The following is an 18,786-nucleotide window of genomic DNA, read 5'->3' as shown; positions in this document are numbered from 1 at the left end:
CTTCGTAATCGTATTTGTTGTTTGCTTTACTGTCACTTTCACATATCTTTCACAGTTGCTAAATGTCATTGACATTTGTGACGGTGTCATGGACGGTGTTGGTTTTTTTGAGGTTTTTTTCTTTTCAGTAAAAGTGCCCTCCACACTCGTGCGAGAAAAATAAATTATGTATCCGGGCGTTTATCTACGAAGAACGAAACGTAGCCGTAGAGACGGCCTTGAGACGTCAGACCAACTCGATAATGACGTTTAAGTCCTTTGCTATTGGCTAACTCCCCACCGGTATTCGTACTGTCACTGAGCACTGTCAAATCGCGTCGCCGTTATTTTTTACGTCATTACAGTTTTCGCGTCGAGTTGTGAAGTGTTTGCGTTGATTAATTTCCGTACCTTTATTTCTCCGTGATAATTGTAATATTCAGTGCTACGTTTCATTTTGATTTTCAAAATGCCTCGCAAGTGCTGTATACCCGGCTGTAATAGCAGTAGTATACGAAAGGACGTTATGCTGCACAAAATGCCAGCGGCCAGTGAAAAAGTTTTATTGTGGCGGAAAACAATTTCAGCAGTTCCATTTACCATCTTTGAGGGTTTGACATCGGGTGAAATTAGTAAACTACACGTTTGCCACAATCACTTCGAGGCGAAATACGTGTCTTCGAAGATGCGGTTAAGGCCGAATGCCTGTCCAACATTGTTTACCCTCGAAGAAATCACCACTGGAACGCCTGCTCACTCATACTCAGGAGGTATGTAATGTTTATATAGGTTAACCATTTACTAATATCTTTTAAATACCACGTGGTATTTATTTGTCATTATAATTCTGTTACAGTATACAGGTACCTACGCGGAATTATTAAAACGGACACAACTTCAAGTTTTCTCACTCGATGCCGCCGCTGACATGGGTTTTCCACTTTTTCTAAATGGTTCGTGTATTCGTTATTCTTATTGTTGATATGAGTTTGTTACGTTTATTTGCATTCAGTGTTAGTCTGGCCTAGTGGGTACAATTTTATTATTCGTGTGATGAGCATGGATGGATATTTGTTCCTGAGTAATAATGGGTGTTTTGTATGAATTTAAGTATTTATAAATGGTTATATAACATATATTATTATATATGTATATGTATTTTTGCCCAAGTACCCACTACACAAGTTTTATTGCGCTTACCGTGCGTGGGACTCATTCATCAATCAATATATTAAATGATGAGTCAATCTGTCTAATAATGTTTGTAATATTTTATAGTTTTTAGTATTGGTCTTAAATCTTATATAGATACAGATGTAGTGCATAATTGTTTTCCATCGTATTTTCATGCTACTTCTGTCAACATCAGTACTTTTTGTACCGAGACTGACTGAAATAGCAAGACATGTTCGTATGTTTCAGTGACATTATTATACCTATATGTAACATCATTGTATAAAAAAAGTATTTTTTATTTTATACCATATCAAACAGAAAAAAAAATATGTTTTGCTTTTGTGTTAATTATTTTTAAGGCATGGTATTTATTTTTATTGTCTAATCGTTAGTACCACCAAATTTATTACCTAAGTATATGTAATGGGTATTTATTTTATCAGGATCCATGGAACTTGAAAGCATGGGAAATTCTGACCACTCTTATGCCAGAAAACGCCATTATGACCACACCTATGCTATGAATGCACCAATGAATGTATCAAATGATGCTGCTGCTGTACTTGTACCGTCACACATAACAACTGTAGTTGATACAGGTAATTTTATCATTTCTATTTTATATCATCACATATGTGTTGCTGTGAACTTCAAAACCTTTTCTGCAAACAAAAAGCAGAAATTATTTATTTGCATTGATAGTAACATACTGGCTGCAGTAATAGTAGTAATCGGACAGGCTATACCTATTGATATTTTTACCTGCTGATATACCTAGATTGTCAATATAATTAGTCAGTGATCCACAAGAAAGTTCAGAAGGCTTTCTCTACCTGTAGTACCTGTTAACCTTTGGGCCAAAAAGAGATCAAATAGTAATAGGTGCGTGAAATATTTTCAAAAGGTATTAGAGAAATTGAATACTAAATAAATACTATACTTAATTAGGAAAAAAAAATTATGATACATTTTATGTTTTCAGCAGATGGTTCACTGGAATCCATGCCACCTATTGCGGGACCGTCGACTGAGGCATCTCATCGAAATTCAGGTACCAATAATATTTACTTTCGCTCAGTATTCACAAACATTATTAATTTTAAGTTTATTTCTATCAATTTGTTGTTCCTGAGTAATTGTTGTGTAGTTAAATAAAATGGATTGAATTCTCTTTTTTAATCCAACATCTTTACACAAAATAAATGCTACTGGGAAACAAACAGTTTTTATATCAGTAAATATTAAATTATAATTATTACGAATTATTTATTTATATTTATTTAAGCCTTTATTTTTCCTTAAATGGTTTTACATGATAAAAAAAAGTTTTCTAATATTATTGTTTTCCATTTTTACTATTTTAAGGACCCCTGTTGGGTATAGGCCTCCTCCATATCTTTCCACCTTTCTCGGTCTTTTGCCTTGATTAGCCAATTTTCTCCGGCTGTGGCTATAATATCCTTGGATCGCCTTGTTATGGGTTTTCCCGCCTTCCTTTTGCCATGGGGTCCTGGCCACTTTGTGACTTTGTTGGTCCATCTGTCATCTGTCAATCTTCCTATGTGGCCGGCCCATCTCCATTTCTGTTTCAGCACAAACTCGAGGGCATCTATGATGTTTGTTTTGGATCGTATGTACTTGCTGTTAACCTTGTCCTTTAGTTTTATACTGAGAATGCTCCTTTCCATGGCTCTTTGGCAGGTTCTTATCTTTAATTTGTCCTTGTTTGTGTGCACCCAAGTTTGAGAACCGTATGTAAGGCATGGTAAAATGCACGTGTCCATTACTGTTTTCTTATGTTTTAGATTGTAATTTCCTTTTAGAAGCTCTTTAAAACTCCAGTACTTCCTCCAGCTGTTATGGATTCTACGGTCTATCTCCTGGCTGTTGCTGTCAGTGTCGAAAGATATTCTCTTGCCCAAGTATATGTAACGGTCTACATATTCAAGTTCTTTGCCTTGTATGTGTATTTTTGTAGGGGCTCCGTTAGTCATAACTTTTGTTTTTGTATGGTTCATTTCTAATCCGACTTTACAGCTTTCCTCGTTCAGCTCATTTAACATTATTTGTAGAATGCTGGTATTTTCTGAAAATATAGCTATATCATCCGCGAAACGCAAATGACTTAAGTGTTTATCAAATACTTTAATTCCTTTTTTATCCCAGTCCAGTTGACAGAATATGCTTTGTAGCACAGCTATGAATAACTTTGGTGATATTGGGTCCCCTTGTCGGACTCCTCTGCCTATTTTGAATTATTTTCCTCTCGTTTCGAGTTTGACTCTGCTAGTACTGTTTTCATATATATTCCTTAGAGTGTTGATGTATTTAGAGTTTATCTTGCAGTCATTGAGGGCCTTCCAGATTGCGTTGTAGGAGATGCTGTCAAATGCCTTGGTGTAGTCTATGAAGACTACATAGAGAGGTTTGTTGTATTCTTTGTATCGTTCTATGATTTGTTCCATTGTGTGGATGTGGTCTGTTGTTGAGTAGCCTGACCGGAACCCCGCTTGCTCTACTGGTTGGAGATTGTCAATTTGTCTTGTTATTCTATTATTACGAATACTTGTAAATATTATTTTAAAAAATCACAAATATTTTTCAGAGCCCGTCTCCTCTGCAGATCAACCTTGCATTGCGGTTGTGGAGCCATCATTTGAGCAAACTCCACCGCAAACAGGTAACAAGAACATAAATGTACATCAGATCTAAAAGGGCTACATTTTTTGGACTGAGGCTGGCAAATAAGACTCGCTCACTAAAGCATCTAAGAGCAAGACAACTTATGCCGGCCAAGTATTGCAGAAAAAGTCCATCACAAATTTGTGACATTTCATTTAACAATTTAACAAGTGCACAGTAATTTGTCTAAATATGATGATGAGGAGGTCTTCTCTTTCTTGTGTGCCTCCACTGCATCCTGCTCATAGGTTAATGCAGGACTTGCTTTTTTTACTAAACATTTGTTATTAATCTGGAGGTTCTTAGTGCGAAGGGCATTTATTTGTGTGATATACATGAATATACCACACATGATAGGTTTCTGTAAAATAAAATTACTCGGCACTCCCCTTAAGGGATTTTTTTAAGAACTGCGGGTCAAAAAATTTGTTTTGACCTAGTATGCGTATGCCAAATGGCTAAACTGTACATCGATTCGCGGTTTTTATTTGAAATTGGGCTCATACGGCTTCCACTACAATTAAAGTGAACTCATACAGTAAAATTTATATTATTTTCAGAACTCGCACGGACGTCGGGTGTTCAAGAACAGAACACGAGAAAGGAACGAACTGCGAAATGGGCATGTCGCAAACGACTTCGAGTTGTATCTCACGCGGATCAACTGTCGCCAGAGTGCGAGGCTTTGTATAAATATTACAAAAAAGCCAAAAAACAAGTGGACTACTTCAGACGAGCCAAGATGGCGTCTAAGTTGTCAAAAGAGGCTTCGTTCAAACAATTAGTGGCAGGAATGAACTCTGTGGCAAGAAAATTTCTGTGGATGCAGATTAAACTCTGTACTACGAGTAAAAAAGGCAGAAGATTTAGCCTAGAGGAGAAAGTAATTGCACTTTCAATTATGAAGCAAAGCCCGAAATGCTACAGATTCTTGCAGAGAATATTCATCCTGCCATGCAAAACGACACTGAACAAGTTGTTATTAAATGTGAACATTGAAGCTGGCATTAATACTCAAGTCTTTAATGTCATTAAACAAGAGGTATGTATGAATAAAAGCTATCTACTTATTCATAATTTTATAAGAGGTATCAAGTATTTTATTGTAAAAGGGATAAATAAGAGCAGGTAATGAACTGATTGTAGTTTCAAACATTAGAAATAAACCATGCACGGTGAGAGCTCGTACCTATGAGTTTCCCGGAGCTGAAGTACGAAATATACCAAAATATACGAACAATGTACGAAAAACCTAGTGCTTATTATTTCTCCGAAGGTGCCGCGTCGGGTCCGCAGATGAAGGCCATCATCAAGGCAATAGTGTCGGCCGTGTGCGAGACGGGCCTGCAGCCGATCGCTGTGATAAGCGACCAAGGGACTTCGTTTCAAAGCGCCTTTAAAAGCCTTCAAGAGGATACTAGAAGATCACAAATCTTAGCAGGCCAGGAGCCCGGTAAATATCTCGTACATATTTTTAATTTTATGGAGATTAAAGTATGTGTGAATGAAACTCCTCTAACAAAACGGTTTTGAAACTCTTTGTGTAGTTCTACGCTGACCAGCTTGTGCTTCTTCTTTTGAAATTGCTCTGTTTTATCAAACCAAAATTAATGTTGTAATTTCACAATTTAAAATGCGTACCAAACAGTATAAAACGTTTTACTTTAAGGTTGTAGTGTGGTTATATTATTTATATGTATTTTTTTGTATATTTTCCAGATGACACTATACACTTAAATGGCCAAAGCCTTAGTGTGTTGTATGACCCGCCACATTTAATTAAAAGAGTCAGGAATAACTTCTTAACGAAGAATATTGTAATGGAGGATAAAGTCTCTAAGTGGCAGGACTTGGTGGACGTGTACCGCACCGACTGCGGCCACGCGCAGGCTCGCCTGCTGCACAAGCTCAACGACGAGCACATACTCCCGGAGAAAATTAAAAAAATGAAGGTATAATTATTTATATAAGGGAATAAGCAAACTCTCTTGCTTCCAATCGTTTAAGATGGAAAAAAGATAAGGCTAAATCAGAACTACGAGCTTGGCGAGTAATTCAAAAAGAAAAGCTAGCCTTTAGTATATTATGAATAACAATGGTTGCTTTCATCCCATAGTTAATCACTCTACTTATACTTTTCATTTCGGTTATAGGGAAAGTAAATTACTTAACTACATCCACAAAAAATGTATAAACTTGTTGTACCTACTATATTTAATTATATGAACGGGTCTACCGCGATATATAATTTCTATCCGTACCACAGCTAGTGCAACTCGGCTTGAACGTCGGATTTAGGGTAAAAACAATTACATATAGTTAAAATTGTGTGCAAAACGCGATTTCGCGTTTAAAGTGCTATATTGTTATAAGTTATAACTAATGTCATGCAACGTTGTTGTAGCTTACATTATCTCCCTTGCGTTATCCCGGCTTCTTGCCACGGCTCGGGAGCCTGGGGTCTGCTTGAATTAATTTCAAGAATTGAAGTAGGCACTAGTTTTTTTTATGGAAGCGACTGCCGTCTGACCTTCCAACCTAAGTTTATTGGGATTAGTCCGGTTTCCTCACGATGTTTTCTTTTAATGAAAAGCGACTGGCAAATATCAGACAATATTTCGTACGTAAGCTCCGAAAAACTCATTTTTACGAGCCAGGGCCTGAACCTGCGACCTTCTGATTTAAAGTCACGCGATCTTACCACAAGGCCACCAGCGCTTCCTAGTTGTAGCTTACATAGATTTTGAAACCCGATCGACAGGACGACAGATATTTATATTTATTATTGTTGTGTTTCAGGTGAAAAACTGTGTACGTGTTTTCAGTCAAACCATGGCAGGAGCTTTATCCTACACAGCTTCATTTTGTGAGTACATGTAATCAATAATAACAATGTCCCTGCACTAAGCAGATTTATTGGGTCTTGTGCGGTTGCTTCACGATGTTTACCTTCATCCAAAAGGCAAATAAAATAAAATAAACGTGTACGTGTATGGCCCTCCTAGCCTAGTCAGTAGTCCCGGGTTTAATTCCCGGTACGGGCATTTATTTGTGTGTTTATCGCGAATATTTGGACCTGAGTCATGATCATGAATGGTTTTTATTTATCTAAGTATGTATATCGTCGCCGGGCGCCCGTAGTATAAGCTTAGGCGAAGGGCCCCCGTAGCGGCGTGGCACCGTAAAGCTTTGGTTTCCTAGGAAAGCGGTGCCGGCATATAGCGGCCGTCATATAGTGGACGCAAAAAGACGGCCGTCTTTACGGTGACGACATGTGGAAAGTTCCGGGGCCGTATAACACACCGTCGGCCACCAATCATTTATTCATATCTCGTGGTACAGAAGGTGCATTTGAAATGTCGTCGTCCTCGCTGCTTCCAGTTGGAGTTGGCACTCTTTTCGTACGTCGGTCCGGTCAAAAAAAACCCCCAATACCTAATGGCTTCACCGCTATCCAAAACACGTGTATCACAAAAGAGAAATTGCTGCACAGTTTCATAACGATTTTTGTAACATTTTCCAGCGCACTACGCGGACGGCACACCGGTCAGCGCGACGCTGGCCAACACGGCGGAGCTGGTGGCGTTCCTCGACGACCTCTTCGATAGCGTCAACGGTGCCAGCACGCACCACAAGCACACCAAGGGAAAGAAATTACGGACTGCAGTGACAGAAAACTCTGAACATCACGCTTTCTGGGCGAAGGCCATACCTATCATCGAAAACATGAAATTCTGCGATCAGAACGGCAAACTGACCACAGTGCCGAGCTTAAGAAATTGGGTGACGACGTTAAAAAGTTTTCAAAGGCTGTGGCAGGTCATGAAAGATAAAAACATAAAGATAATGCGCCCGCGGTATTTTAATTCTGACGCGATCGAAAATTTCTTTGGAAGAGTGCGGGCATACAATGCCAGAAATAATGACCCAACCTGCTACGCCTTTGAGTGCACATTTAAGTCATTACTAATTACTAATTTTATAAAATTTCACGAAAATACTTATAATTGTGAAGAAGACTGTGCTGAGCAAGTTATTAAAATTCAATCATTGTTTTCGCACACCGAAGAAACCAGTTTAATGGACGAGAATACTGCCATATCAGTTGATTCTGCGCCTTCCTCATTTTCGGTCTCCAACGATCGTGAGGACGGCGCAGAACAACTATTGGTTCAAGCCACACGGGAGCGTCTACATGTACACTCGCGGGCATATACCGCGGGATGGGTCACTAGAAAAGTATTGAAAACACTTGGTTGCAAAAACTGTGAAAAAGATTTAACAACAGAAGAAACAGATATCCACAAATGGATATCTAAAAGAGAATATAATGTAATTAAAAAAAATAAATTGACCTATCCCTCGGAGCATGCTGTGGCGTCTTTTGGCAACATTGTCGAAAAATCAAATGAATATTTGGAACACAACGCGCATAAATCAAACATAAAAAAACAAATCACTCAAATTTTAATGTCCAAATATTCATTTGATTTTATCAAATGCGAAATTCACCGTGATTTGGCTAGGCAGACGTTCATTTCTGTATCTTTAACTCTGAGCATTTTTAACTGGTGTAATACAATAAATAAAATTTTAAAAGGCACCGATGTATCGAGACTGAATATTAAGAACTTGCCTCTCATGCAAGCACAGGCTTACAGGAAATATAAGAAAAGGTTCAGAAATAAATGATAATAAGTATTACATGGTTCTTTCATTTAAAACGTTATTTCAGATTATCTGGAAAGATTCTGGATAAACTGAAATAACTTTCCCTATACTCTGATTTGTAATTAAATTCCAAAAAACTAACCTCACTCAGATCCTTTTTCTTTCGTAATAATGCAAAATATGTAAAGAAGTAAACTTAAAACATACGGAAAAGAGAAAAAGTGAGGTTAGATTATTGGAATTTAATTATAAATCAGAGATTTATAAAAAAAAGCCTTTTTATGAAATTATGGTAAAATTGAATTTTAAAATTCCCGCGCTGTGAGAAGCGTAGAATTCAAATTTCTTGATTATTCCCGCCATTTGCATTTAAAAAAAAACAAACGTCATTATCGAGTTGTACTGACCACAGATACTTAACGACTAAACTACAAGTAGGCCAGACGTTTGTCTGATACGTAGTATCTTCTTAGTAGTTTGTGTTATGTATGCTTGTGCGGGTCAAATAAAAGCTTGAATAGTTGGTCAAACATGAATCTAGTATAACTGGATCGGTCATGAGGGGTGGGGGAAAATGACCGAACGGGATAGTCTTATGTATCTTTCAGTAGGAGTAGCAGAGAAAGCGCTGTTATTGTTTGTCCTTGTCATAGTTTCACTTTTCCACCGCTGCCACAACCGAGGTTGTGGCAAACAAATAAGTACGTAACATGTCATGTTTGTTCGTTGCTTGTTTAATTATCGTTGTTTTGTATGAAATTGTGCTTTCTCTTATTAAATATAGTAATGGTTAGCGTTTTGAATGCTTGAACTTTGATAAAATACTGGTGAATTGTTCTGTAATCGGCTGTAATAGCCGCTCTGAGCAAAAATATGAGATCATAACCTTTCACACGTAAGTACGGTATTTTACACCTTCCTCTTGACGCAATATGTGAGAATAACATCGTAAAATTACGTTACACTCAAAGCAATGTAGAATCAAACGATTTCTATAAAAATATCACAATTATTTACGCAAATTAACAAAACATTATTTGTAAAATTATCCGCCCAAATTACGTAGGTAGGTAAGAGTCTGAGGTCAGCCATTTTTAAACTTCTTCTTAATTTAGCTGCATAACAATCATGTTAGGGATACCAGATGAAAATATCATAATTTTATGGGTAATTTTGACCTCGAAGTTTTTTCGTACTTCTAATTCCAAAAAATAAATAAACAAATGTTGTGAAGATTAAATGTGGTGTACATTAATTGGTGTGATTGCGATTTGTGATTTCTTTAAATTAAAACCCATAATACATTTTATTTTACGTTTTATTTACTAAACATGTTTAGTTTTGTACCACCTGCGCGAATTATAGGAGGTATTTCATTGTTCATACGCCTAAAAAGAACGGCCCATTGACATTTTATTTAACAATTTTTTAATACCGTCAAAAGCTAACTTTGCCTCCAGGGTAATCGCCCCAACGTGATAAATATCAAATATTGGGGTAATTTTTACCAATATGGTATCCCCACGTTTATGACGTCATCTATGTCTATCCCTTACGGGCGCACGCGTATAGCTGGTCTATGTAATGCTAGGTCTATGTGGTCAAACCAAATTATCAGTAAATAAGAACAAATGGCTTAAACCAAAAAAAAAAAAACAAGAACAAAAAAACTATACATTCTTTTGGGTGCTAGTACTAGTGTAAGACAAAGATAGTATGATTCTCTCTGTCTATGTTTGAAATGAGACAAACTATAAATTAAATTTGACCCACTTCCTGGTTTTTTTTTTTCATTACAAAAAGGCAAGCATTTGACCGCAATCTCACCAAGCTGAAAATTTGTGTCGGATGATAGACCTAGCATTACATAGACCAGCTATACGCGTGCGCCCGTAAGGGATAGACATAGATGACGTCATAAACGTGGGTATACCATATTGGTAAAAATTACCCCAATATTTGATATCACGTTGGGGCGATTACCCTGGAGGCAAAGTTAGCTTGTTTCACGGTATTAAAAAATTGTTAAATAAAATGTCAATGGGCCGTTCTTTTTAGGCGTATAAACAATGAAATACCTCCTATAATTCGCGCAGGTGGTACAAAACTAAACATGTTTAGTAAATAAAACGTAAAATAAAATGTATTATGGGTTTTAATTTACAGAAATCACAAATGGCAATCACACCAATTAATGTACACCACATTTAATCTTCACAACATTTGTTTATTTATTTTTTGGAATTAGAAGTACGAAAAAACTTCGAGGTCAAAATTACCCATAAAATTATGATATTTTCATCTGGTATCCCTAACATGATTGTTATGCAGCTAAATTAAGAAGAAGTTTAAAAATGGCTGACCTCAGACTCTTACCTACCTACGTAATTTGGGCGGATCATTTTACAAATAATGTTTTGTTAATTTGCGTAAATAATTGCGATATTTTTATTGAAATCGTTTGATTCTACATTGCTTTGAGTGTAACGTAATTTTACGATGTTATTCTCACATATTGCGTTAAGAGAAAGGTGTAAAATACCGTACTTACGTGTGAAAGGTTATGATCTCATATTTTTGCTCAGAGCGGCTATTACAGCCGATTACAGAACAATTCACCAGTATTTTATCAAAGTTCAAGCATTCAAAACGCTAACCATCACTATATTTCATAAGAGAAAGCACAATTTCATACAAAACAACGATAATTAAACAAGCAACGAACAAACATGATATGTCACGTACTTATTTGTTTGCCACAACCTCGGTTGTGGCAGCGGTGGAAAAGTGAAACTATGACAAGGACAAACAATAACAGCGCTTTCTCTGCTACTCCTACTGAAAGATACATAAGACTATCCCGTTCGGTCATTTTCCCCCACTCCTCATGACCGATCCAGTTATACTAGATTCATGGTCGGATGACACTGACCATCAACTGACAATGCAATATTATGGTCATGGAGACTATATAAAGGAGCCAAATCTCTATGTATGAAAAGTGTCCATCAAAAAACAGTAATTAGGCGGCGCCACCATACACCGAAATACTACCAAAAACAACCTACGTAATTTGGTCGGGTTATTTGTTGCCTTATGTCCCAGAGCCTAACTAGCGCCACCGGAGAGATTAGGAACTATTATTTAAAGCTAAAAGCGATCACTTTTGCAACAATTCTGCCTTAAGAGATTGGCATCCTTTCTATACCATCCATAATTATGGTAGCAACCATCGAGTTGATCTAATGATGGAGACAGGAGGTGGCTATAGGAACTCTTTGATAAAATAACCTCTGTGATCTAATTGTGTTTGGGGTGGTTTGGGGCATGTTTGGGGTTTGTAAGCCCTTCCAGACTATGCGCGTGAATCGCGGCGCGACTTCGCGCAGCGAACATATCGCGACGTTGACGAAGACTCCACACCAGATGGCGGAAAAGCATCAGCTGATCGAGTTTAACTGTTAGTTATCTACGCATCACACGTACACACAAACACACGGGGTTTCTCTAAACGGGTATCCATTTGTGTCATTTAAACGCGCGTTGTAAAAGCGCTCGTGCGATGAGGCCTAAAGGGCCCCCACACTCGTGCGCAAAAGCCTAGTTCGGTAATCAGCGAACTAGGCTCCACACTCGCGTTCGCGGCTTCGTGCCGCGATTCGCGCATGAGTGTGGAGGGTTATATTAGTAAAATTTTCGTTTAAACGGCTGTCCCTAGTACCTACATTCTTTGGTACCTACTAAAAACTATAACAGACGGGCGTACCTGACCGCAACCTTGGGCCGGTCCGAGGCCTGTTCGATCGTGTGTAAGATGGTCCGCCGTACGTCCGTTAAGGCACGTTAAGGACGCAGCTCTATGTCAGAGCGAGAAAGAGATATTTTGACCGGTCCAAGGTCGCGGTCCTGTACACCCGTCTGTTACATTTTCGTACTACAGCGAGGTGCCCTATAACAGCGGTCAGGCATGTATGGAAGTTTTTATCATCAATACTCCACCTATACAATGACGAGGCATGTGCGGGACATTCGGGGGTGTCGTAAGGAGGTTGCCAGTCTTCCATATTAACAAGTCTCTGGGCATGGGCTCATTGGAGCTCCATGGAGCTTCAAATAGAAAGATAAAACCTTTTTAGAGCAGAATTTCTATGTTTTTATGTTGTCATTGTCATCGCTCAAAGTCAACCTATGAGCTCTGCGTTACGAAATTCACCGTAAAACAATAAGTCATAATCATACGAAATGTGAAAATTACAATGCTTGTGAATTATTGGAAACTTATTTAAAGTTTTAGGAGTCCTGACTTAAAGGTGGAAAAGTAGACAACGAAGGTACGAGATTTCTAGGTAAGTAGTAAATAGCTGTATGGTAGGTAGGTTGTACGTTCCTGTCTGTTTTAATATGTAAATTTAATCTGTTTTCATATTTTAAACATCCGTAGAAATGTATTTAGTGGTTTTTTTCGAAAAAGCATCAACAAATCATCATCTCTGACGCGGTATTAAAATAGTAGATTGTTAACCAAGGGTTGAAAGGCACCCTGTCGAGGTAGTTTGGCGCTCGAACGCAGTGAGAGCGCCAATAGTCCGAGCCGGAAATGGTGCCTTTCACCCTAGTTAAACACTCTACTTTTCATTTCTAATACGAGGAAAGTAAAATGCATGTTTTTTTTAAAACTAAGTATAATTTTTTTACAGTATTTCTTGAGGGTACTTTCAATTAACAATTTAGGCAAAAATATCGTTATTTATGGAATGGAGAGTCAAATATCAGATTGGAAATTGTATAACAAATCCATTTAAACTCGAAATTTAATTGCTTGTCGCAAAAAAAAAAATTATGCTCTAGTGCAGACACGTATCATGCATTTTCTGCACACCTTTTAGAACAACAATGACCAAGAATTTCAGAGCATGAGAAATGAAAAAGTATTAATTAACCAAAGTAAGTATACAATATAATATATTCGGCGCTTTGAACGGATATATCCAAGCGTTTTGCTGACAAAGTTTTGCGGGCATCTCTGTCACTCTAATTGCGCCTTAATTGGAGTAAAATAGAAATAATGCCCACATTTTGCGAACTTCGGTGTTCGAGGTAGATCCTCCGGTCCAATTCTTAACAGTTAATTAATATGAAAATTTTCTTTTCTCGATTTATTTTGGAAAATTTTCAAAACGTCGAGGCCACCTTATTACCTACGCAAGGTTTACAGCTCATAGTGCCACTAGCTTTAGTATCTGAGGGCCTACCGCGAACCACGGTCGACGTGTTGCCTCTCTGTCGCACTTGTAAATTCGTACGTAAGTGTGACGGCACATGGGAGCCTGGGGTCCGCTTGGCAACTAAACCCAAAAATTGGCATAGACACTAGTTTTTACGAAAGCGACTGCCATCTGACCTTCCAACCCAGAGGGGAAACTAAGGCCTTATTGGGATTAGTCCGGTTTCCTCACGATGTTTTACTTTGCCGATAAGCGACTTGTAAATATCAAATGATATTTCGTACATAAATTCCGAAAAACTCATTAGTACGAGCCGGGGTTTGAACCCGCGACCTTCGGATTGAAGGTCGCACGCTCTTACCGCTAGGCCACCACCACCAGCGCTTCAGCTATAGATAGGTCAAATCACACATCAAATTGCGTTAACATATTTACTATAATGTAAAGCCCGACCAGAAATATATGATCATTGTCAAGAGGGCGCTGTTATTCTCATGTACAGTGGTGACAGTTCAGTTTAGTATGAAAAATTTAGTTCCAATGAAATTCCGCAATATGGCGCGTGATCATATTATTTCTTTATTTAATCTTTATTGCACAAAAGAAAATACAATCGTACAAAAGGCGGACCTAATGCTATGAGGCATTCTCTACCAGTCAACCTTCGGGCAAAGCAGAGAATTTGTAGGCGGTGAAACATGAAACATATATACGGGTATACTTAAATAATGCATAGGCATAGACATACATACATATATCGGTATATATAATATTCATATAAATACATACAATATACATACATACAAATACATAAGATATCAGATGAAACTTGCAAAACAGAAACACTAAGAATTCATCGTTCTGCCAGCAAAGTACTCACGTGTAAGGATTTTTTAAATGCAAATCTATTCGGACACTGTCTAATTTTAACAGGGAGACTATTCCAAAGGCGAGCTGCCTGAATAGAGTACAACGAAGTTGACGGACACGAGAAACACCATGGTAGGTTGAAGAAAGATTTGAGATATTCGGGAAATTGGGGATCATTAATAACAGAAAAGAGGGTGCAAAGCATGAGAATATTTCGACGAACACGTATAGGAAACCAGCCGAGTTTAGAGCGGAAAGAGGAGACATTATATTACTGGTCAGGCTTTAATATTCAGAGAGGGAAACGGGGACCACGTTCATATGCAGAAACGGTCGTACCCTTTTATCTAAAACATAGCAGTTTTTATCACCCGGGCGTCATGTATTTGGCGACGGGCCAAACAGAAGCCTATCCTTTGTTTACAAATGGCTGGTCGCCAAGCGACGCCCTACGGCGACGCATCGATCGAGGCTAGCTTACTTCGAGGGACTAGGCTAATTACTATGCTCTCGTTTTAGGAGCATTCCATGAAATTGTGTACCATTGTCCCGTACAAGACAACCGCGAAATTTGCAGGATTTGCAGGTATAGGAGTTTTTTTTCTGTCCGAAAAATGCTTAGATAAATAATCATACTAAAGAGAGGATAGACTTAAAACGCTGACAAAAAAAATCTAATATTTATAATAATAAAAATAAATATCATTATATAATATATTATGTTCCCTTATCCCCTGATACGGGAACATCTATACTCACTTTGATGAAGTGTTTACTATAGCAAAGGGACTGTCTCATTTAAAACATAGACGGAGAGAATCATACTGTTTTTGTCTTACGTACTAGCACCCTAAAGATATGGATGAATATATTTTTATTGTTCTCATTTAATGACAAATTTGGTTTCCCAGACTTGTTGTCATCAGCGGTGGAGCGTCCATCGACTTATTCGCAGACTTCACAGTTAAACAGAATGGCCACTTTTATACTTTATCGCGTCACGACACGATTTTTATCGTCGCGATACAGCTTGGGACGTCAATGTATGGGATTGGATGCAGACGCTTTTATACTATCGTGGACGGTAACGCTAAATCGAGGACTATATCGTCGACGATAAAGTATGGACGCTAAACACGAAGAATTTCGTTACATTGATCGTTAGTTTCCCGCTTGCATCGCACATAGTCGGGACATCATGTAGCATCTCATACCTGGGTCCTAACTCCCAGTTCTTACTCCCACGGGCTGATGCTCTGGATTCTCCAATCGGCTATAATTCCTTAACGCTTTTGCGTTCTCTTTCTGTCTGATTCTCGTCTTCCAAATTACTCCCTGAAACTTTTGATATAAAATGTTTACTTTCTGGCTATCATTTCTAAATTCTCCCTAAACTCCTTCTACCCTAATACGGCCCTGACCCGTCCGGTTACTTACCTTGCTGTTTTTCTAATCATTTCATGTTTTTATAATAATTTGGAAGCTAATCGACCTAAAATTCACTATAAATTTTCCATTGACATATTTCTTTCTTTGTTTTGACTTTATCCGTCAAACTAATAATTTACTCTAAATTCTTTAGCATGAAGTTTAGGTCGTATAGTTTTCAAGTAGTTTGTTCTAAATTTATCTAAAAATTGTTACTGGTGAACAAATATTTTCAAATATTTTCAAAATTAATAATAAGGTAAACAATAATTCTAGAAAATGTTATCGCTAGCTATATATGCGGCCCAGCGGACATCTGAATTCAGTTTGCTTCTAGTTCCCAACAAAGGAACATCAGTTGTAAGGGTCCGTGCGGGGCCAAGCCAGGCCCCGCACCATCAAGAAACCCTCGATCGCGCTCATTAAAAGGTTACCTGTGTTCCTGGCGAAGTCTGGCGCTCTCTGCACGCACCCAAGTCCGGTGGTGCTTTGCAGTTGCTCTAGCGGAGCGCCTCGTCTCCTAGGCGCGCGCTATCGGCGCGCCTCGCCTCAACAGGCGCGTGCTGTCACCGCGCCTCGCCCGCTATCGGCGCGCCTCGCCTCAACAGGCGCGTGTTGTCACTGCGCCTCGCCTCTTTGAAGAGCGTGCTTATCAGCGCGCCTTACCCAGCGCGCCTTACCGTGCGCGCGCTATCAGCGCGCCTTACCCAGCGAGCCTTACCGTGCGCGTGCTACCAGCGCGCCTTACTGTGCGCGTGCTGCCAGCACGCCTCACCTTTGCGCGTGCTATCTGCGCGCCTTACCTTTGCGCGTGCTATCTGCGTGCCTTACTCTTGCGCGTGCTATCTGCGCGCCTTACTGTGCGCGTGCTACCAGCGCGCCTCACCTTGCGCGTGCTATCTGCGCGCCTTACCTTTACGCGTGCTATCTGCGCGCCTTACTGTGCGCGTGCTACCAGCGCGCCTCACCTTGCGCGTGCTATCAGCGCGCCTATCCGTGTGCGTGCTCCTGCCTTGCACGTGTTATTAGCGCGACTATAAACTTTATTTTATTCTTTTTGTAATTTAAACCATCTGTAGCGTGTCATATTTAGACAATAGCCGTTAAATAAAGAACCTACCCCTGTTATATCTATCTTTTCCTTTCTACCTCCTCACTCCCAGCTCCGTTACTCACTCCTCCAATATACGTGGAGGAGGGAGTAACGTGATAGTTTTGGCGCCCAACTTTTAAATTTACCGGCTTTCTTAACCCTCTAAATTCTAAATTATAGACAGAATCCGTGTCTTTAAATTTTAAATAACTTTTCGGCCTCTTTCTGTTTAATTTTCTATTTCCTTAGTCAATATGGCACGTTTTTTTTTAGATTATCTTATTATAGCAATCAGACTAGATAGCTACTTTTTTTATCACTTTTATTTCTAATGATGTATTTTTTATAGGTCTTTAACTTTATAATAATTGTACTTCTTTTACTCTTCAGCTCAGCCCGTCCTCCTCCTCCCCTTTGTCCTTCTTCAAGCTCGTTTTCATTCTTCATTAACTGTCATTTTCCATTTCTTTCATTTTGTGTGATTGTATTCATCTGTAAATATTTCTTCATTCTCGGGTGGCTTAATAAGCCAGGTGCCCTTCTTTTTCTTTTCTTCACCCTGCAGAGCGGTAGTCCAACTCTGAAGAAAAAAATAAGCCTTATGGTCAAACACTCTTCTTTTTTACTCTACTGTGGTAGGTCTACCCCTACCACAACCTAGAAGTAGGTTCTACCCCTACTCTCTATTCTCTCGTCGGCTCTAAACCGACGAGAACTTGTACATAAACTTATCTTCGCGGAGCGGCTGACTACTCCCTTAAAATAAGCCTTAGGTCGTTCATTATTATCTTATTATCTTTTCCAGTGGAGCGGCTGACTACTCCCTTCTATAAAGAAGCCTCAGGTCATAGCGAGGACTTCTTAGGAGTGTGCGTCATAGAGCGTGAACCACATCCCCTTCCTTTGCCAGAGACTTATGAATGCGTGATTATGACAGGCGATGTATGAGTGCAGGGAAGTTCCTCGATCTATTCATCTTCTTCTCCATTATATCACTCATCCTCTCGTTCCATTTATTCATCCCCATTAACGAGCTTGCTCTTTCTTTCTTCTGACTTACTGACTTACCTACCTACTTACTTACTTACTTACCTGCTTACTTAACTACTTACTTCCTTTACTTTCCCCTAAAACTTAACTCTTCACAAAAAAAAAACTTTTCCGTTTAAGATTACGACAAAGTTTTTTTTCCGTGGTTTTTGGGGTAATGTAGCATCTCATACCTGGGTCCTAACTCCCAGTTCTTACTCCCACGGGCTGATGCTCTGGATTCTCCAATCGGCTATAATTCCTTAACGCTTTTGCGTTCTCTTTCTGTCTGATTCTCGTCTTCCAAATTACTCCCTGAAACTTTTGATATAAAATGTTTACTTTCTGGCTATCATTTCTAAATTCTCCCTAAACTCCTTCTACCCTAATACGGCCCTGACCCGTCCGGTTACTTACCTTGCTGTTTTTCTAATCATTTCATGTTTTTATAATAATTTGGAAGCTAATCGACCTAAAATTCACTATAAATTTTCCATTGACATATTTCTTTCTTTGTTTTGACTTTATCCGTCAAACTAATAATTTACTCTAAATTCTTTAGCATGAAGTTTAGGTCGTATAGTTTTCAAGTAGTTTGTTCTAAATTTATCTAAAAATTGTTACTGGTGAACA

The 18,786-nt window shown here is 38.7% G+C and overlaps 1 protein-coding gene across 1 annotated transcript; it reads left to right on the top strand.

Moving 5' to 3' along the window:
- The first annotated feature begins 5,076 nt into the window (after window positions 1-5,076).
- Window positions 5,077-8,541, top strand: LOC134750334 (uncharacterized). The gene is made up of 4 exons (XM_063685497.1): window positions 5,077-5,290; window positions 5,557-5,789; window positions 6,637-6,703; window positions 7,361-8,541. The coding sequence occupies exons 1-4, from the start codon at window positions 5,077-5,079 to the stop codon at window positions 8,527-8,529; spliced, it is 1,683 nt and encodes a 560-aa protein (XP_063541567.1). The 3' UTR covers window positions 8,530-8,541.
- Window positions 8,542-18,786: the final 10,245 nt, after the last annotated feature.

Source organism: Cydia strobilella, chromosome 19 (assembly GCF_947568885.1).
Source record: "Cydia strobilella chromosome 19, ilCydStro3.1, whole genome shotgun sequence".
Taxonomy (NCBI): domain Eukaryota; kingdom Metazoa; phylum Arthropoda; class Insecta; order Lepidoptera; family Tortricidae; genus Cydia; species Cydia strobilella.
This window is presented reverse-complemented; position numbering and strand designations above follow the sequence as displayed.

Bases quoted from the DNA above. Each gene is read 5' to 3' on its own strand.
- LOC134750334 (XM_063685497.1), top strand. From the start codon at position 5,077: ATGTACGAAAAACCTAGTGCTTATTATTTCTCCGAAGGTGCCGCGTCG. The intron at 5,291-5,556 runs GTAAATATCTCG...TATATTTTCCAG, and splicing joins CTTAGCAGGCCAGGAGCCCG to ATGACACTATACACTTAAAT. The intron at 6,704-7,360 runs GTGAGTACATGT...AACATTTTCCAG, and splicing joins ATCCTACACAGCTTCATTTT to CGCACTACGCGGACGGCACA.